The 21845-nt window shown below is 42.3% G+C and overlaps 1 protein-coding gene across 1 annotated transcript in view; it reads left to right on the top strand.

Annotated features, from left to right (window-relative positions):
- The first annotated feature begins 8048 nt into the window (after positions 1 to 8048).
- The window catches only part of LOC110502421 (PDZ domain-containing protein 8-like), a 66807-nt gene continuing 53010 nt past the window's right edge, over positions 8049 to 21845 (top strand). The window contains exon 1 of the mRNA XM_021580447.2: positions 8049 to 9640. Within this exon, the coding sequence (XP_021436122.2) occupies positions 8760 to 9640 (881 nt within the window). The 5' untranslated portion in view covers positions 8049 to 8759. The remainder of the gene's footprint in view (positions 9641 to 21845) is intronic.

Raw genomic sequence — 21845 nt, 5'->3', positions numbered from 1 at the left:
CGTCTGGAGGTTAGTTAACACAGTGTCCAAGGAGGGGCCATAAGTATACAGAATGGTGTCGTCTGCGTAGAGGTGGATCAGAGAATCACCAGCAGCAAGAGCAACATCATTGATGTATACAGAAAAGAGAGTCGGCCCGAGAATTGAACCCTGTGGCACACCGAAAGAGACTGTCAGAGGTCCGGACAACAGTCCCTCTGATTTCACACACTGAACTCTATCAGAAAAGTAGTTGGTAAACCAGGCGAGGCAATCATTTGAGAAACCAAGGCTGTCGAGTCTGCCAATAAGAATGTTGTGATTGACAGTCGAAAGCCTTGGCCAGGTAGATGAATACGGCTGCACAGTAATTTTTCTTATCGATGGCGGTTATGATGTCGTTTAGAACCTTGAGCGTGGCTGAGGTGCACCCATGACCAGCTCTGAAACCAGATTGGATAGCGGAGAAGGTATGGTGAGATTCGAAATGGTCAGTAATCTGTTTGTTAACTTGGCTTTCGAAGACCTTAGAAAGACAGGGTAGGATAGATATAGGTCTGTAGCAGTTTGGGTCTAGAGTGTCACCCCCTTTGAAGAGGGGGATGACCGCGGCAGCTTTCCAATCTTTGGGAATCTCAGACGATATGAAAGAGAGGTTAAACAGGCTAGTAATAGGGGTTGCAACAATTTCGGCAGATAATTTTAGAAAGAGAGGGTCCAGATTGTCTAGCCCGGCTGATTTGTAGGGGTCCAGATTTTGCAGCTCTTTCAGAACAGGTCTGGAGTGAACCAAGGACTATATCTATTCCTAGTTCTACATTTTTTGAGAGGGGCATGCTTATTTAAGATGGTGAGGAAGGCAATTTTAAAGAATAGCCAAACATCATCTACTGACGGGATGAGGTCAATGTCATTCCAGGATAACCCAGCCAGGTCGATTAGAAAGGCCTGCTCGCAGAAATGTTTCAGGGAGCGTTTGACAGTGATGAGGGGTGGTCGTTTGGTCGCAGACCCATTACGGATGCAGGCAATGAGGCAGTGATCGCTGAGATCTTGATTGAAAACAGCAGAGGTGTATTTGGAGGGCGAGTTAGTTAGGATGACATCTATGAGGGTGCCCGTGTTTACTGATTTGGGGTTGTACCTTGTAGGTTCATTGATAATTTGTGTGAGATTGAAGGCATCAAGCTTAGTTTGTAGGATGGCCGGGGTGTTAAGCATGTCCCAGTTTAGGTCACCTAGTAGCATGAGCTCAGAAGATAGATGGGGGACAATCAATTCACATATGGTATCGAGGGCACAGCTGGGGGCAGAGGTCTATAGCAAGCGGCAACAGTGAGAGACTTGTTTCTGGAAAGGTGAATTTTTAGAAGTAGAAGCTCAAATTGTTTGGGTACAGACTTAGATAGCCTGCAGAGTTCTGTATTACTATCTTTGCAGTAGATTGCAACACCGGCCCCTTTGGCAGTTCTATCTTGGCGGAAAACATTATAGTTAGGAATGGAAATGTCAAGGTTTTTGGTGGTTTTCCTAAGCCAGGATTCAGACACGGCTAAGACATCTGGGTTGGCAGAGTGTGCTAAAGCAGTGAGTAAAACAAACTTAGGGAGTAGGCTTCTAATGTTAACATGCCTGAAACCAAGGCTTTTACGTTTACAGAAGTCAACAAATGAGAGCACCTGTGGGGTGGGAGTGGAGCTAGGCACTGCAGGACCTGGATTAACCTCCACATCACCAGAGGAACAGAGGAGAAGTAGGATAAGGGTACGGCTAAAGAGTATACGAACTGGCCGTCTAGCACGTTCAGAACAGAGAGTAAAAGAAGATATCGTACTATTTTTGTCAAAACAGCATCAGATACATGGTTTACACATGCTAAGACAGAGGGGCGTTGTTTCGCTCGATCAGATGTTTTATATGAGATTGATGCGTCTTTCTGTCGATGCGTGTCTCAGTCAAATAAATCAATATTTCAATATTTTATTTGGACGGGCAAGGAGGTACGGTAGTGCGGGCCAGGCCTCCTAAGGCACTCCAATTATAACGCCGGCCCAAGTCATGTCTAAAGTGTAAAGTAATAATGACTCAATAATCAAAAATCCAACCATGCTTTCTGGGAATGCTATAAAGTCCGGAAGTTGTGAGCGGAGGTAGAAAGTTGGCTGTCAGAAGTATTATAATGAACATTTACCTTTAACCCGTCTGTCTGCTTATTACAATACATTGCATATGGGGTGTAGTGAGATACTCGACGGGTTGGACGATTCTCTTTTCATCACTCATCTTGAGAAAATGTAAACAAAAAAACGTGGAAATTAATCACTCCGCAATCATTAATTACATTGGAAAAATCTCATTATTTATTATTTAAATAATGAAAGTGCTGGGCTACGGAGAGAAAAAAAATGGTGGGGGAAAGTGATGTGTGCTAGTGGGTCTGGGCAGGTGTGATCAGTTGATGTTTGTTTGATGATGTCATTTGCATGTGTATGCTTTGTATTGTTTTTAAAATACAATATTTTGGTCTAGGTTAGGCCAGAATTGATGCACAAAATTGGGCACGTACCACAGCTAAGGTGAGGCGAGGGAACAACCAATGGTGGCGTGATACGTCACCGACAAAAAAATAAATGCTATAACATGCGGTCTGGTTAGCTAAGACACTTAAAATACTTATCCAGGAGTTGTAAGATCTGCAAGCGTTAGCAACGTCTAAGCGTAGTTAGCTAACAGCAAACTGACAACATTGAAATGTCCATGTTAGATATGCTAAGCTAGCCAGTCTAATAGACATCAATACAAATAGTGGGGTGGTTAAATTGTGTATTTTGTTGTAGGTGGTACAGAATCTAATTCCACCCACATGCTCTTCCAACCTCTAGCTCTGTACAAGGTGAAGGTAAGTTGGCATATTTACTAAGGTCGCTCAATTTACAGTAAGCATGGTATAAACATGAATTGGGTAGTGTTTGTTATGGGGTTCCAAGTGTTTTTTTAACCTTTTATTTTTGTAAAACCTGGGTAATCTGGAGCCATTCCCCAATGCCCTGCTGAAAAATACCCCAAAGCAGTGACATTTTGGATACACGCATGAGGGAGCAGACACCTTGCTGTTATGGAGCACACAAGATTGTGGGACAGAAACCAGAAAGGGGCACTTGAAGGATATAAAATCAAGACAACAGTAATGACACAACCAAATCAAATCAAATGTATTTATATAGCCCTTCGTACATCAGCTGATATCTCAAAGTGCTGTACAGAAACCCAGCCTAAAACCCCAAACAGCAAGCAATGCAGGTGTAGAAGCACGGTGGCTAGGAAAAACTCCCAGGCTATGTGGCCAGTCCTCTTCTGGCTGTGCCGGGTGGAGATTATAACAGAACATGGCCAAGATGTTCAAATGTTCATAAATGACCAGCATGGTCGAATAATAATAAGGCAGAACAGTTGAAACTGGAGCAGCAGCACGGTCAGGTGGACTGGGGACAGCAAGGAGTCATCATGTCAGGTAGTCCTGGGGCATGGTCCTAGGGCTCAGGTCAGTTGAAACTGGAGCAGCAGCACGGCCAGGTGGACTGGGGACAGCAAGGAGTCATCATGTCAGATAGTCCTGGGGCATGGTCCTAGGGCTCAGGTCCACCGAGAGAGAGAAAGAAAGAGAGAAGGAGAGAATTAGAGAACGTACACTTAGATTCACACAGGACACCGAATAGGACAGGCGAAGTACTCCAGATATAACAAACTGACCCTAGCACCCCCCGACACATAAACTACTGCAGCATAAATACTGGAGGCTGAGACAGGAGGGGTCAGGAGACACTGTGGCCCCATCCGAGGACAACCACCTCATTTACAGACAGTACTTTGAGATGAAAGTTTTTTTTGGTTGTGCAGGGTTTTGCTTAGACAGTAAATGTATTGTTGTCTATGAGAGCGATTGAGGTGCCATTTCTCTTTAATCTCCAACACAACTATTCATACTGTGTAAGAACTTCCTTCCAAATACTTTTTACACTTTCTTTAGCCCCCCAGCCCATTCACTGTGTTGACTGATCTTTCCTCTCTAAAGCAGCTCCCAATGTCCCCTCATTGTCCCAAAACAGTACGCTAAATGGTCCCATTCTGTTGACACCTTTACCAACAAAGGCATGTTGCCCTACATCCCTTCCACAAAAAGTGTAAAATGCTTACACCACGACCATGTCTTTCCAGCAGACGAGCAGTACCAGCAAATATTTTGCAAGAGGACCAAACAGTTGTTGGTTAAGAAGCCCTACACCACTTTTGGCAGAGTCTTATCCAGCTGGCCACTTACCGCAGACAGGACAAGAACATTTGCCATAAGCGCAAAGTCTCAGCTTCCCCAACCCACCAATGCCGAACACCATTGCCAGTGTACAGAAGCCGGATAAAGGACTATGGCTGCGTTTACACATTCGGCCCAATTATTATCTTTTTTTCACTAATTGGTATTTTGACCAATCAGATCAGCTCTGAAAAAGATATGTGATTAAGACCAAATAGTGGGGGAAAAGATCACTATTGGGCTGCCTCTGTAAACACAGCCAGTGTGGATCAGCATAAGACCATGTGTAGACCATGGGTCTCCAACCCTGTTCCTGGAGAGCTACCCTCTTTTATGTTTTTGCTCCCACCCCAGTTGTAACTAACCTGGTTCATTTTATCAACCAGCTAATTATTAAAATCAGGTGTGCTAGATTATGGTTGAGGGAAAATGTACAGGACGGTAGCTCTCCATTAACAGGGTTGTAGAGCCCTGATGCAGAATCACCATGAGATAAATATGGATCTTTTCTTTCAAAATATCTTGGAAATTTGTATTCCTTTATGGATTCAGAGAATATATTTATATTACCTGTACAGGGCTATGTAGCATCAAACAGATGCTCGACATTCAGATGTCCAACAAATGTTTTTGTCAAAATCTAAAATACAAGGGTACACTATTTAATGCTAAATCAAGTAAAAAAACAAAAACATTGTATGAACACTGTTTTACAGTTCAGTGTGTCTGGGTGTTTCTCAGGTGTAGAGACACACAAGTGCAGGGAACTGTAGCTACATATTGTTACACCAGATAATGTGATTTACCCAAAGATTCTTGCAGACATCATCTAATTTCAGGTCTTCTCTCATTGATCGAGACAGGTGGGTGTGCACCCCAAAGAGCTGCATGGCATGATAACCGAGACCTACCGTGTAGTGACACAATAATGTCAGCACAAGTGCAATGTCAGCACACGCGCTGTTCATCGGGAGCTTTATGAAATGGCTTTCCATGGTCAAGCAGCCGCACACAAGCCTGAGATCACCATGCACAATGCCAAGCATCGGCTGGAGTGGTGGAAAGCTCGCCACCATTGGACATTGGAGCAGTGGAAATGTGTTCTCCGGAGTGATGAATCGCATTTCACCATCTGGTAGTCCAGCAGACTAATCGGGTTTTGGCAGATGCCAGGAGAACACTACCTGCCCGAATGCATAGTGCCAACTGTACATTTTGGTGGAGGAGGAATAATGGTCTGGGGCTGTTTTTCATGGTTCGGGCTAGGCCCCTTTTTTAAAAACCTTTTTATTTAACTAGGCAAGTCAGTTAAGAACAAATTCTTATTTTTAATGATGTCACTACCTTGTTCAGGACCAGAACAACAGATTTTTACCTTGTCAGCTCAGGAATTCGATCTTGCAACCTTTCGGTTACAACTCCAAAGCTTTAATCCACTAGGCTACCTGCCACCCCATTAGTTCCAGTGAAGGGAAATCTCAATGTTACAGCATACAAAAAACGTTCTTCCCACTAACTAGTCGTTATGCATCCTCAGAGAGGCATCTTTTTATTTGATTATTTTACCACCTTTTCTCTCCCCAATTTTGTGGTATCCTACAGGCTGGCATGGCCGTCTCTCAGCTCCCGGTGTTCTGCGTCCTCGAAAGAACCAGCAGTTTGTGGAAGGGCAGAGGCAGAGTCCAGTATTGGAGAGCCGCACCTTGGCCGCTCTTTCGCGGAGCTATACGGGAGGAGCTGGGTGGTGGAGAGATAGAGACCAGGTCCACTTGATGGCGGAGAGAAGGCAGAGGAAGCCCGGAGCAGTGGATACAGAAGAAGGGGTCCGTTACATCCACCTCTACGTGGTCCGAGGCATTGGGCGCACTCTCCGTGAAAGTCCCTCCCTGACATGAACTCGACGCACTGTTTTATCCCGGCAGGTTACGACAACTCCGTCTGAGGAGAAATAAACAGTTAAAAAACAGAAATCTGAAGGAATCCATCTGATACCCTCACTCAAAGCTTAAGAACACTGTTTGAGTGTGATTGAATAATTACCTCAGAATCTTGTCTCCTGCAAGCATGACACGTTAGCTAGCTAGCTAGAAGGACTGTTAGCAGTGGCTAGAAAGCTAGCTGACTCAGGCTTCTAAATGGACAGATGTCAAAGGAATCTAAAATGTAAAAAAAAAAAATGTCTTTGTCGCTCGGTCGAAGGCGTAGGGTATCTGAAATTGAGCAATTTGGATGAAAAAAGTAAAGATGAATTTTCAGATGATAAGAATGGTGGCTTCGATAAACAGCGGTGGTTGAATAAAATAAGAATGAGACTCTCTGACAAGGCAGTGAGTGTTATCGTCTCTGGGGTGGGGCAATATGGCCCAAATTGGCTAATCACTGCCTGCCATGGCCAAGACTGGACTTTGGTGGTTTCAAAGTAGAAAATTATTCAGTGGTGCTGTCTGGAGACAGTTTATAGCATAGTACAAACTTGAGTTAGAAATTAAGTAAAACCTGGTAGGTAGGTAGGTAGGCAGACAGTAGCTATCTACCTACAGCCATGTCTATCAGGCATGCTTTGGCAAATATTATTTTATAGTAAAACCGGCTTCAGTTTTAGATTTACAATAGTAAATTGTTGTATTATTGTTTCTCTATGTTTGCTAGTAAATTTAGCTATCTAGCTTGGTGGATATACAATAGTTTGGAATCTTATCTTGTGTCATGCTTATAATTTTGTGAGATTGAAATTGTTACATAGGTAGCTAGTAAAATAATGTACAGTTGTCAATGTTACACATTTGCTAACAAGTTACATACGTGAGGCACGCAAGTGCTGTTTGAATGAATGTATGTTTACTTGCCTGCTTCTGCCTACCACCGCTCAGTCAGATACTTAGATACTTGTATGCTCAGTCAGATTATATGCAACGCAGGACACGCTAGATAATATCTAGTAATATCATCAACCATGTGTAGTTAACTAGTGATTATGATTGACTGTTTTTTATAAGATAAGTTTAATGCTAGCTAGCAACTTACCTTGGCTTACTGCATTCGCGTAACAGGCAGGCTCCTTGTGGATTGCAACGAGAGAGGCAGGTCGTTATTGCGTTGGACTAGTTAACTATAAGGTTGCAAGATTGGCTCCCCCGGGATGACAATGTGAGAATCTGTCGTTCTGCCCCTGAACGAGGCAGTTAACCCACCATTCCTGTTAACCCACCATTCCTAGGCCGTAATTGAAAATAAGAATGTGTTCTTAACTGACTTGCCTAGTTAAATAAAGGTATAAAAAAATAATTAAAATCGGCAAATAGGCACCCAAAAATACAGCTTTCCTATTGTTATGAAAACTTGAAACCGGCCCTAATTAATCGGCCATTCCGATTAATCGGTTGACCTCTAATCCACAAGCACAAAAACGTATAGTGCGATCAGTATAAAATAAAGCATTCACAAAATGCCACAAAGAGGACTACATTCTTTAAAAAATATATTTTATTTTAATTTTAAATGTGAGGTCAAATCATGACCTCAGTGATCTTCAGGTCGGAAAGTCAGAGCTCTGGAAAGTGGATTGAGTTCCCGAGTTGGAATTCCGCGTTGGATGACCATTTAAATCAATTGTTCCCGGTCGGAGCTCGTTTTTTTTCAGAGTTCCCAGTTGTTTTGAATGTGCTAAAGTCAGAAGTCGGAGATTTCCGAGATCATTGAATGCACCAACAGTTTCCCTGGGCTTGGTTGGTGCTTATTGTCATTTCGGAAAAGGCTAAGCGAGAGGCAGAACTTTGCCAGAAATCTTTCTTCTCCAGCAGGCGACGTTGTTTAGTTTATTTATTTATGAGGTGTATTTGATCGAATAGAAGTTTTGTCATGCTTAGATTGTTACGAGTGTACTGATAAGTAGGATACGTGATATCCCGGCAATTTGGAAAAAAAAACCCTTTTATATCGGAGTAGTCTCGAGATGGCTATACATATTCATGCCATAAGGCTAGTAACGTAGCAGATATGTAATACAGGTGGTTGATGTTAACAACTCAAATAATGAGATGTATCCACCAATCCAAAGAGAGGAATAGGGAGAGCTCCGTGCAGTTTTGTGTTAGGGCGGAGAGACAAGTATTGCCGCGTTCAAGTGCTAGTCAAACTGACATTTCAGATTTGCTAACTAGTTGTAGTCATACAAGTGCCACATGTGAACCAGTTAGCGAGGAAATTTGAGTTTAGTTCCGACTAGCACACGAAGGCGGCAAAATATCCATAATCTTTGGTATGGTAGTGTACACTTTTCTAAATCCGTCATTACGCACAACCACGTAATACGTTCGCCCAATCAGCTGAAGAGCTTGAACCCCAAGAAAAAGGCAGCTAATATGGCAGGCAGGTTTGTGAGCAACCAGGTGGAACTTGCTTTGTTATTACGGTTAAACGTCGGAATATGATTGTTTTATAACGCGGAAACGGCAAGAGGCAACTGCTCGAGATGATTTACTTGATAGTAATTTCCGCATTATCTGGCGTACTCATTACGTTGGTATTACAGTTCTTACTGCTTTACTGGAGAAGCCCCGAGCCAAAAACCGGGACAGTGCAATATGTCAAAGCAGTGCCTGATCCCGCCTTGAAGGATTACTTCAATAACCAACATGCCGAATCAGGTCAACAACAAGATATCGCAGCATCTGCTGCATCCAAACAGCAAGAGGCCATCTCTCCCAGGCAACAGGAAGCAGCTGTCACAAGCAGTAGCCCTAAACAACAACCGCCACCGCATTGTCAAAGCGAGCCACTCCACACCTCCAAACCGGAGACGTGCAATTTTCTAAACGCTATCTTTTTGTTCCTATTCAGAGAACTCCGCGACACTCCTGTCGTTAGGCACTGGCTGACCAAAAAGATCAAGGTGGAGTTCGAGGAGCTATTACAAACCAAGACAGCTGGTCGGCTGTTGGAGGGACTCAGTCTCAGGGATATCTCCCTGGGTAATTCTTTGCCCGTTTTTAAAACGGCCAAACTTATTAATCCAGTGCGTTTAAATGAAGACTGCATGCCCGAGGAACTCAATTTCGAAGTGGACCTTGAATATAATGGGGGATTCCATCTAGCAATTGATGTAGACCTTGTTTTTGGGAAGTCAGCCTACCTGTTCGTAAAGATGACGCGTGTGGTTGGAAGACTGAAGCTGCAGTTCACTCGCGTGCCTTTTACGCACTGGTCCTTCACGTTCCTCGAGGACCCATTGATAGACTTTGAGGTGAAGTCACAGTTCGAGGGAAGGCCCTTGCCTCAGCTTACCTCAATCATTGTCAACCAGTTGAAAAGAGTCATCAAGAAGAAACACACCTTGCCAAATTACAAAATCAGGTAAAACTTGCTCAGAAACTACAGTTTTATATTTGTTTAGGTCTATGCAAGTCAGTAGGCCTGCCGAGAGATGGTCAAACATGTGTATCAATATTTCAAGCTAACCTAAGGACCATGGAAAGTGGCCCTCAACAGCCTCACTTCTATTTCTATAGTTACCAAGATCTGTAAGATGCATATTTGGACTCCAAGTTGGTGATAATACATAAACTGAGCTAAATAGAAGGCTCTGGGCCTAAGGCTCTGCTTAGGCCTTTTAGCCTACTGCAACCCTTTTAGAAAAATGTTTAGGTTAAAAATGGACCACCATGTTACTGAAAGGTTTAATGACAACAAAACATGCTGTCTTGATGTTTTTTCAACTGTCAGCCGGGACATACACTGTGTGCATACTGAAAGTGGGTGTTAGTTTAAGGTCTTGAGACATGGGATGGCACCTGTTGCAAAGAAAGCCATTGAGGGACATCATGGTTGCAGACCTATGAAAGGATAGGGTTCATCCTTTTTAGACAGAGGAGTGCTTTCTGTCACTACATTCGGAATGTTTTTAAATAATCACAACCTGGTGTGAAGTAGTGACAGTTAAACATTTAGCCAACACTTGTGTAAAACTGAAAGACAAAAGCTTTCTACTATTTCCCTGTTAGAAACATGAATGCACGTGTAGCATCCTTTCACCTCCTATTATTTAATCTCTGTCACTTTTTTCAGGCTCCCTTTTATAGGTATTTTTTACTGCTAGTGTTCCCCTTCACTCTTGTATTTGGTTGCACTCTCATAGGTAAACAATTTAGACTAAGCTAGGCCTGGAAGTTTTCCGATTTTCTGTAAACGTATGTCACATAGCCTAAATGTAAGTTTAACTGATGATATACTTCCTTACTAAATTAGGCTATTATGTTACCGTAATGTTTTTACACTGTACCACTACTGTACCTTCTCAGGTATAAGAGCAATTTAATGTTAAGCGTTACCTTTTCAACGTGACTAGGCCTTAATGTAGTATAAATCGATGCCTTTTCAAGTTGCGGAAAACTAATCGATTGAATTATGCTGAAAAGGTAGGCCTTAGCCTATCACCTATAAGTTGCTATGGTTGAGCTTATTCTAAATGCTTCTAGTGGCTCTGTCAGCTTATCATAAATGCTCTGACAGCACTCTCTGGGCTCAGAATTGGTGGCCCCAATTACATGGCACACTGTCCCATGCAGCTGGCTCCTCTGTGTTATGTTTGGAAGGGTCACACTGGTGTGCTGGAACTGCAGCGATAGCTGCATTGGAATGTAAAACCTCTATACATTCAGTCTCCTGTACAGCGTGATTAACAGTATTCCTGTCTCATTCCTTTGCTTGGATTGTTAGAATAGCAGTATTCCAGCAAAATGTTATCTTGTTGCCTGTTCTATCCTTTGAAGTGAAATGCACTTCACATCCTGGGTAGGTTGTCTGCAGGTGCGTTGGAGATTCACTAGAATGTAGCATGCCAAAATCACTTTTTTAGTTCAATATGATTTATTTCAAGATGTGGTCTTTGCGTGCAAGTTTTTTTTTGGGGGGGCAAATCCACGCTAACAGAGGGATGCACTGTTCGGTAACAGAATGACGGTACCAACAGCATAAACCGTCATTCTGTTACCAATCTTTGCATCTGCACTGTTCTGCAAGCACGTGTTTTTGTAAGATTTTATATGGTTTGTTGAACTTTGCATTAATTCGTTTTTGTTTGACATGCATTTTAAAGTGAAAAATCAGAAACTTTGCATTTGCACTGTTTTTCAAGTAGTGCTGAGTGATTACATGAAATTTCGGTTATTTATTTTTAATCAATTAGTTGACCAACATTGTTTATTATTTGAATTCCGCTTTGTTCGTTTTTTTCTGTGAGCTCAACGCGCACATTGCACAGTTTATCTAAAGATAAATCAGGTCCTGTCTGAACTGTTTGATGTAGTAGGGAGTTGTAGTTAACAACAGGACAATGTTCTACGTAGTTTAGCGCATATAACATGGTAATTATTCCGTTGTCGTAAATCACATTCTTTACTGCAATATTTTTCGTAAATTGGACGATGCTTTGTGTTCTTGAAATTTGCAACACAAACAAACATGGAGGAGTGTGAATGTGACACAGAGCACGGAGACACGGAGCTCGTACCTAAAAGAGGGGCTACTTCAGTCGCATGGATGTGGTTTGGGTAGGGCTGGGCGATATGGCAAATAAATTATCACTATCTATATATATTTTTTTCATTCGATAAAGAAAGTTATCACGATATTAATAAAATAATGTTTAAAAGGTGCATATCTGCTTCACTCAAGAATGCCTAATGCCTGAACAAACCACTAGGCAGAGCATTGGGCCAGTAACCGAAAGGTTGCTAGATCGAATACCTGAGCTGACAAGGAAAAAATGCATAATAGCATTTGTGATGTCTTTGTCTTATCAATGTTTGCTTGTAGGACATAAACGCTGTCAGTGTTGACTGCTTCGGGCAAACATCCCTAGATTGGCTGGTGTTTGAGGGGCGTTTATCAATACCGTGGCGCAAACTCAAAACTTCCTGCATGTTCCAAACAGTGACTTTGCTTCAGATGTTGAATAAGGTTTGTCGTATTACCAGACTTTGTAGCCACCTGTTTACGGCACAATTTGCACCGAATGTTGCTCTGCTCTTTGTCGGACTTCAAGAAGCCAAACCACTTCCAAATGACTGAAACAGTTGAACACTTTTTATCAATTTCTTCATTGGAAGCTGCTCCTTCTCCATGGCTATCACTGCCACTGTTTTCGCTTACAATAATTTTTTGTGGTTAATAGTGGCTACTCCATCACATGAGGTGCTAAGTGGTTTTTAGTGGGCGTAAAATCAAATCAAAAAATGATTTGATTTGATTTTGATTTAGTGGGCGTATACCTCTCCACGTGCATATTGTCACTTCTCCTCTCGTTCCTGCGCGTCAGAGGTCAAATGGACTGCTGTACCTAATTATTCTATATCGACATTATCGAAAATGAATCTAAACGTTTTTATATCAATATTGAGGGAAGTAATTACCTCAATTAATTATTGATTTATTGCCCAGCCCTAGGTTTGGGTATGAAAAGTCTGACACAGACCAGAAAACCGTCCTCTGCAAAATATGCCGCAGGCCAGAGTACTGACAACGAGCTCAAACACGACTAACCTCTTTACCACCTACGCAAGAATCATGTGAAACAGTATGGAGAGAGTCTACGGATGAGACCCAAAAAGTACAGTCGAGTGCTCAAAACAAACCCCTGACTCAGACGTTGCAAGATGTTTTTGCCCGCGGCACACCATATGCCAAAGAATCCCGAAGATGGAAGGAGATAACAGCTGCCGTTACAACTTACATCTGTCCAGACATGGCCCCAATTTACATGGTCGAGAAACGGGAGTTTCTTGAGTTGGTGCTAACAGTTGACCCAAGGTACCAAATGCAAATTAATATGTGACAAGTATTAATGCCAAAATAACAGGCAAGCCCCCCAAAATATATCTATTTTAGGCCTATATTTATTTTGTTTGCAACTATAGTTGAAGTATTTTCTATTTACCTTTTTTTTAAAGATTTTATACATTAATATTTTTATTTTGTTACATGCTTAATTGAAAATTTGCACAAAGGTTCTAAATAAAAGGAGAAATAATCAAATATGAGTAAGTACCTTTTATTTGTTGAGTATAATTCAAAATGTAATAAGATGTTTATTTTTTAAATTTTATTTCACCTTTATTTAACCAGGTAGACCAGTTGAGAACAAGTTCTCATTTACAACTGCGACCTGGCCAAGATAAAGCATAGCAGTGTGAACAGACAACAACACAGAGTTACACATGGAATAAACAATTAACAAGTCAATAACACAGTAGAAAAAAAAAGAAAAAAAAGAGTCTATATACATTGTGTGCAAAAGGCATGAGGAGGTAGGCGAATAATTACAATTTTGCAGATTAACACTGGAGTGATAAATGATCAGATGGTCATGTACAGGTAGAGATACTGGTGTGCAAAAGAGCAGAAAAGTAAATAAATATAAACAGTATGGGGATGAGGTAGGTAAATTGGGTGGGCTATTTACCGATAGACTATGTACAGCTGCAGCGATCGGTTTGCTGCTCAGATAGCAGATGTTTGAAGTTGGTGAGGGAGATAAAAGTCTCCAACTTCGGCGATTTTTGCAATTCGTTCCAGTCACAGGCAGCAGAGAACTGGAATGAAAGGCGGCCAAATGAGGTGTTGGCTTTAGGGATCATCAGTGAGATACACCTGCTGGAGCGCGTGCTACGGGTAGGTGTTGCCATAGTGACCAGTGAACTGAGATAAGGCGGAGCTTTACCTAGCATGGACTTGTAGATGACCTGGAGCCAGTGGGTCTGGCGACGAATATGTAGCGAGGGCCAACCGACTAGAGCATACAGGTTGCAGTGGTGGGTGGTATAAGGTGCTTTAGTAACAAAATGGATGGCACTGTGATAAACTGCATCCAGTTTGCTGAGTAGAGTACTGGAAGCTATTTTGTAGATGACATCGCCGAAGTCGAGGATCGGTAGGATGTGCTTATTTTATGCCTGCTTCAAAAGAGGCAGAAGAATGCACGATCGTGAGGGGATATAGGGCAGTGCACAATTGGCCCAGCGTCATCCGGGTTAGTGTTTGGCCGGGGTAGGCCGTCATTGTAAATAAGTTCTTAGCCGACTTGCCTAGATAAATAAAATAAATATAGAGAGCAGCTGTTGCTTCGCGAGATATCTCTACCTGAAAAAATTAATTTAAGTGATTCATCATTGGTATTCAGCAGTCATAAAAGTATGCCTTATTTACTTTGAAGAACTACAAAATATACTTTTTGTCAGAAAGAATAGGCAGCAGCTCTATAGAGATGAGATGATGACTTGGAATAAAATAATAGTCATCAAATAAAACGCATGTAATATACTCAACTGAAAGTATATAAGTAATGTGAATAAATGGCTAATAAGTGATAAGCAGTAATGGGCAGTCACTACCGTCATGGGAATTCTATTAATGGTTTTATTCTGTGTTACAGCATTCAACTCAAATGATTGAAGTCGAAAAGCCTGATCATTTAAAAAAAGAAAATCCAACCAAATCTGAACCGGCCTCAAAAAGCACTAATTGCTCAGCACTATCTTCAAGCAAATGTGTTTTTTAGTGAAATTCGGTGGAAATTGTTAAAAGTTGGCCTTGTGCATGGAGTTGTATGGTTTGCTTGATTTTGCAATCATTGGTTTTTGTTTGGCATACATTTTAAAGTTTAAAAAAATGGTGTGTCTGCATCACTGTGTTACTGTGCAGTTGCCCTTTTTCAGGATGCGTAGTTGTGATTATAGGGTTGTGTAATAAACTACTATAATATGTTCTGGTCCATTTCAAATCATGTTTATCATTGTTCTACCTGGCTGTTACCTGGCTGTTGCTTTAATTTTTTAAACATTTTTTTTCTCACCAATCTTGTGATATCCAATTGGTAATTACATTCTTGTCCCATCACTGCAACTCCCCTACGGACTCGGGAGAAGCGAATGTTGACAGTCATGCGGCCCCCGAAACACAACCCTGCCAAGCCGCACTGCTTTTTGACACACTGCTCGCTTAACCCGGAAGCCAGCCGCACCAATGTGTTGGAGGAAACACTGGCCAGCTGGTGACCGAAGTTAGCTTGAAGGCGCCCGGCCCGCAAAATGAGTCGCTAGAGCGCGATGGGACAAGGAAATCCTAGCCGGTCAAACCCTTAACCCGGATGACGCTGGGTCAATTGTGACACAGCCTGGGTCAATTGTGACACAGCCTGGGATCGAACCCGGGTCTGTAGTGACGCCTCAAGCACTGCAATGCAGTGCCTTAGACTACTGTGCCACTTGGGAGGCCCCTGGCTGTTGATTTTTACATGTTTTATTTGATATCAACATTTTTAACACTGTAATGCAGCAAATAGTCCCTACAAAACCAGCTTTTCTCATTGATTTAGATTACACTTAACTAATTAGGTGAGATTAATCAGGTAATTATTGCTGTTTAAATGCCAGAGAATGTGAGTAGGCACATTGCTTCACTTGAAAATCAATGAAATGCTGTCTTGTGTCCGTTCATTTTCTCAGACTTTCCTTTTATCCACTATGTACTGTGTGGGCTGCAGAGCAGGCAAACAATGGTTTGGTTGTTTTGTGAGAACAACAACTAAATGTAACTATTTTAATGTTCCTCTGTGTGGCCACAGACACCTATTGGCATGGCATAGCCACTTCTTGTGAAAGATCTGTTTCGGCTCATGTGTGGGAGCTAACTGTTAATTGTAGACTAAATGCACCAATCTGGAGGAGTTGCCTAAAAGAGTGCATGTGTCTGAGGTGCCCATGATAAGGACTGACTGAGCAAGCTAGGGTTCTGAGGTGATTTTGAGGACAGAGCAGTGGACATTAGGATTTGCTGAATGTCACAGATGGCAGAACTCTGGGCCAGACGGTTTACCAGGATGTGTACTCAAAGCATGCGCAGACCAACTGGCAAGTGTCTTCACTGACATTTTCAAACTCTCCCTGACCGAGTCTGTAATACCTACATCTTTCAAACAGACCACCATAGTCCCTGTGCCCAAGAAAGCGAAGGTAACCTGCCTAAGTGATTACTGCCCATAGCACTCACGTCTCTAGCCATGAAGTGCTTTGAAAGGCTAGTCATTGCTCACATCAACACCATCATGCCGGAAACCCTAGACCCACTCCAATTCGCATTCCGCCCCAACTGATCCACAGATGATGCAATCTCAATCTCACTCCACACTGCCTTTTAACATCTGGACAAAAGGAACACCTTTCTGAGAATGCTGTTCATTGACTACAGTACTCACAAAGCTCATCACCTAAGCTAAGGACCTTGGGACTAAACACCTCCCTCTGCAACTGGATCCTGGATTTCCTGATGGGCTGTCCCCAGGTTGCAAAGGTAGGCAACAACACATCTGCCACACTGATCCTCAACACTGGGCCCACTTAGGGGACTAAGCATGCACCTCTACTGTACTCCCTGTTCACCCACGACTGCGTGGCCAAGCACGACTTCAACACAATCATTAAGTTTGCTGACGACACACAGTGGTAGGCCTGATCACCGACAACGATGAGCCAGCCTATAGGAAGGAGGTCAGAGACGAGAACTTCTCCCTCAATGTGAGTAACACAAAGGAGTTGATCGTGGACTAAAGGAAAAGGAGGGCCGAGCAGGTGCCCATTAACATCGCCGGGGCTTAATCGGAGCAGGTCGAGAGTTTTAAGTTCCTTGGTGTCCACATCACCAACAAACGATCATGGTCCAAACACACCAAGACAGTTGTAAAGAGGGCATGGGTCCCCAGATCCTCAAAAATCTCTACAACTGCACCACCGAGAGCATATGACTGGTCTAGGACCAAAAGTCTTCTTAACAGCTTCTATCCCCAAGACCATAAGACTGCTGAACAATTAATCAAAATGGCCACCCGGACTATTTACGTTGACCTGTTTTGCCAGGTAAGGGGCCAATCACTTGGTGGATCAGATCAGAGTAAAATGCACTAAGCCATTCACCCTGTTTCCATCCTTATCTGAGATTGGACAGGACAGACCAGATTGCCATCATTTTTTTGTAAGCTTGGGCTTACCTTGCGTCATTCCTTTTTAATTGTCATGACTTTGGGTGGTTGTTGGATTGACTCTACAATATGACTCGTATGTCCTGTGTGAAATTCAGAAATTATTTTAGTTTGAGATGTCCTGGACCATCCGTAATGGGTGAAGCCTCATGGCGTTGGAGCCATTACGGCATCAAACAACCCCCACCTCTCACTTATCCACTGTCAGCTGGGTTGTTTGTTACATAATTGCTCTCCAGACATCTGTTATTCCTTCACTTTTACGTCTAACCTCTATCGCTCTCTCTTTGAGCTCTTTGACTCTACATGCTGAGGTAGGGACACAGCACAGTTTTACATGTAGGTAGCCACTTTTTAATGGACCCTCTTCTCCTCTCTGCTCCACTCTGGATAACCTGGGACTTCAGACACTTCATTGATTGAGCTGTCATTGTTATTTAGCTGTTCTATTGGATCTCAGAGAGGGAGAAAAAGAGGTTTATAAAACAATGAAGCTAGAAGTACAACAACAACTTCATACATTACAAATGGCCATGCCCTCGCCCACCAATCTCCCCTTTATGTCCAACCTCTGTCAATAGAACAACATATTGCATACTCTTGTATAAGTGTGTGTTTTAGTGACTGGTGCTCAGCTTGGGTTGACCACATTTAAAATACCCAAATGAGGGAGAACAGGATTTTGCGGGACAGTGTAGCCTACATTAATAATTTTGGGGGGCCAGCACCCCCCAACACACACACATCCCCTTTAACTAAAGCGCACCTAGCCTACTCTTGCCTCATGCCAAATTTGGTGATGCAGAAAACGAGACCACGTGTAGCTGTTTTCTGAAAATGTGGAATATGTGGCCAAAGAACATTTTCTGGTTGGTTTCAGGGAATGTAAAACAGTTAGGAAGTGAGACTAAAAACGGGATTGAGTGAAGTAGAAGCAAAATATGTTGAATGAGAAAACCGCAATAGTTTGAAAATGACCTTATGTTTCAGTCTAATATGGCGATTTACATAATTCTGTAGCTCTTTGTTAAAAGCATGCTTTTTGTAAGTACTAAACTGTCCAATTTTCTCTAAATTTAGATGGAATTCAGCCTGAAAGGATTTGACAAATGTGATAGGCCAATGTCATATCTCAACCAATGTCTCATCCTGCGCTGTGCATAATATCAGATCTCAACAACGATTGGAGAAGTGTTTAACATCACCAGCACCACATCCTTATGATCTATCTCGTCATAAGCGCAATGTGATTGCAACAGGTACAGGTTGGAATGTCTATTTTCCTCGATTGAAGAGGAAGTCTGAGTGAAATGCGTGATAAATTGACCTTTTCTGTAAATTAGTTAATTTTTTTGATAAAATGTGGGACACAATTGTTTGGTTGTGGGACAAAGGGCCAAAATGCAGGACTTTCCTGCACAATCCTGGATATGTGGTCACTCTATGTCAGGGTAGGGCTGTGACTGTCATGGGATTTTGGATGACACTAATGGGCCATCCACAAAAATGTATGTATGCATGCATGCATGCTCCTCCGCTCCTGACTGTATGGGCAATGTGTGTTGCAGCTGCAATATGGGGGGTGTTGCCTAGGCAACCGACGAATCCTTTGCTCCAACCCCGCTGGTCATCATTAGCTTCCATAGCAACAATGTCCAAAATGTATGGCTGAATTCTGCCCATTTCTACAATTCCTCTATTAAAATGTGATTTAAAACCTAACCCTAAACCATAACCACACTGCTAACCTTATGCCTAACCTTAAGGCAACACCTTGCTTGTTGTAGCAAGGGCCAACAGTTTCATCACGTTGTTAACAGTCCATGTTACCGCAGAAACTGACAACTGCACGAATGCCTGGCCGTCCCGTCTTCGGTCAGCTGCTCATTGCACAAAAAAATCGAAAACAAAACTTCTAAATGGTTATGGCTGTTATTTTATTTTCATTACGGTCTTCATCCATAACCATCGGTTTATACGTATTTGTGCTAGACATCCTGATAATGTTGTTCATGACATCCTGATAATGAATAACTTCATCGATTCCTTTTGCTCGAAATTTTGATATTTTTTTTTACAAGACACCTGACCAGTTTTCTTTACCTGCTAAAGTGATAGCATAACTCACTGTCTGTTAAATATGGATCGCAATCTGTTTCAGCTCAATGTTTTCCAGATTTCTATCTAACACTTATGATTTCACTGTTGCTAGGGCACCGGGCATAACAATGGGTACTATAATTCCCTTGTAGCTGAGGGAAGGTGACAACAGGGGAGAAGTACATTTGTCTCAGAGTACAGTAATAATTTAAGGAGCATGTGATTTCAGTTCTATTTTGAGTGAAGTAGTAGAAAATGCTATGCTACTGTCTTTAGCACACACACGACAAGTTTATGATGACACATGTGCTCCCTGATCCTGTTAGGGCATTGAGCAGTGGGGGGGTTACACAGGTGGTGTTGAGTCCATTTTCATAACATAAATAATTGCTGTTATTTTCACCACATGGGCCATTGGCATGTTTTCCAGACATATATGCATGCTTCTTCTCATTTTGAGACTGATACCTTTACAAAAAATGTAGACAAGGTAGTGGAAGGATTTTCAGTCTGCTTTGCTCAGTAATGTAGTTTTCATGCATTATTTAAGAGAATCACAATGTGTTTGGTTATTCCATCAGATTGTTGCATTTTACTGGTCACCTCTGCTTATCATTTCCTCTCACCTAGCAACCCTCATACAGTCATTTTAGGATTATTGCCTGAAACATCTGTCTGGCTGCATTTTATCCAGTCCTCCCAAAATAGACTTTAATCCTCACCGATCACACCAGGACTGTTAAACTGAGTTTTGCAGATCTTTATTGGGCAACCAAGGCAGTTCAAATTTGATTCATCACGTGCTTCGTAAACAACAACAGGTGTAGACTAACTGTGAAATGCTTACTTATGGGTGGGTCCCTTTCCAACGATGCAGAGTTAAAGATAAGATATATACTTTATTTTGATAGTCCAGATTTTCTATCTGTAGATGTTCTACAGATGCTTATCAACAGATAGTATGACCAACTGCTTGCTAAGAGTAGGTTTAGGGTAAGGGTTAAGTTTTTAGGGTTAGGATAAGGGTTAGTAGATAGTCCATGCTCTACAGATGGACTATCCAAATAAGGTGTTACCAAAAGTAGAAATAGTGACAAGGAATAAATACACAATGAATAATATCAATAACGAGTCAAAATAACCTGGCTATATACTGAGTTAATGTGCAGGGGTATGAGGTAATTGAGGTAGCTATGTACATATAGGTGGGTTAAAATGACTAGCCAACAGGGTAGATAAAACAGTAGCAGCAGCATATGGTGTGTGTGGTGTCAGTATGCATGTGTGTGAATGTTGTATGTGTGTGGGTGTATATAGTGCGTGTGTGGGTAGAGCCCAGTGTGTGTGCATAGTCAGTGCAAAAAAGGATCAATGCAGGTAGTCCGGGTAGCTGTTTGATAAGGTATTTAGCAGTCTTGTTTAGAAGTCATATGGCTTGGGGGTAGAAGCTGTTTAGGGTCCAGGTTTTGCCCACTGGGGAATGTTTAGCTAAAAATGTTGATAAACACGAAAATATAAATGCACCATGTAAAGTGTTGGTCCCATGTTTCATGAGCTGAAATAAAAGATTCTCTCAATTTGGGGAACAAATTTGTTTACATCCCTGTTAATGAATATTTTGCCATTGCCAAGATAATCCATCCACCTGACGTGTGGCATATCAAGAAGCTGATTAAACGGCATGATCATTACACAGGTGCACCTTGTGCTGGGGACAGTAAAAGGCCACTCTAAAATATGCAGTTTTGCCACACATGTTTTGATGGAGCGTGCAATTGGCATGCTGACTGCAGGAATATCCATCAGAGCTGTTGCCAGATAATTCAATGTTAATTTCTCTACCATAAGCTGCCGCCAACATCATTTTAGAGAATTTGGCAGTACGACCAACCGGCCTCACAACCGCAGACCAAGTGTAACTACGCCAGCCTATGGTCTCCACATCCGGCTTCTTCACCTGCGGGATCGTCTGAGACCAGGTGCAGCTGATGAAACTGTTTGCACAACCGAAGAATATCTGCATAAACTGTCAGAAGCCTTTTCAGGGACGCTCATCTGTGTGCTTGTCATCCTCACCAGGGTGTTGACCTGACTTCAGTTTGGTGTCGTAACCGACTACAGTGGGCAAATTCTCACCTTTGATGGACACTGGCACGCTGGAGAAGTGTGCACTTCATGGCGGAATTCCTGTTTCAACTGTACCGGGCAGGATGTATGGCATTGTTTGGGTGAGCGACTTGCTGATGACCATGTTAACAAAGTGGTAGTGGTGGAGTTATTGTATGGGGAGGCATAAGCTACCAACATCAAAAACCATTGCATTTTATCGATCGCAATTTGAATGCACAGAAATACCGTGACAAGATCCGGAGGCTCATTACTGTGCTATTCATCCGCTGCCATCACCTCATGTTTCAACATGATAATGCA

Source organism: Oncorhynchus mykiss, chromosome 23 (assembly GCF_013265735.2).
Source record: "Oncorhynchus mykiss isolate Arlee chromosome 23, USDA_OmykA_1.1, whole genome shotgun sequence".
In the NCBI taxonomy this organism is placed as follows: Eukaryota; Metazoa; Chordata; class Actinopteri; order Salmoniformes; family Salmonidae; genus Oncorhynchus; species Oncorhynchus mykiss.
Note: the sequence above shows the minus strand (reverse complement) of the source record. Positions and strands in the feature narration are given on the sequence as shown.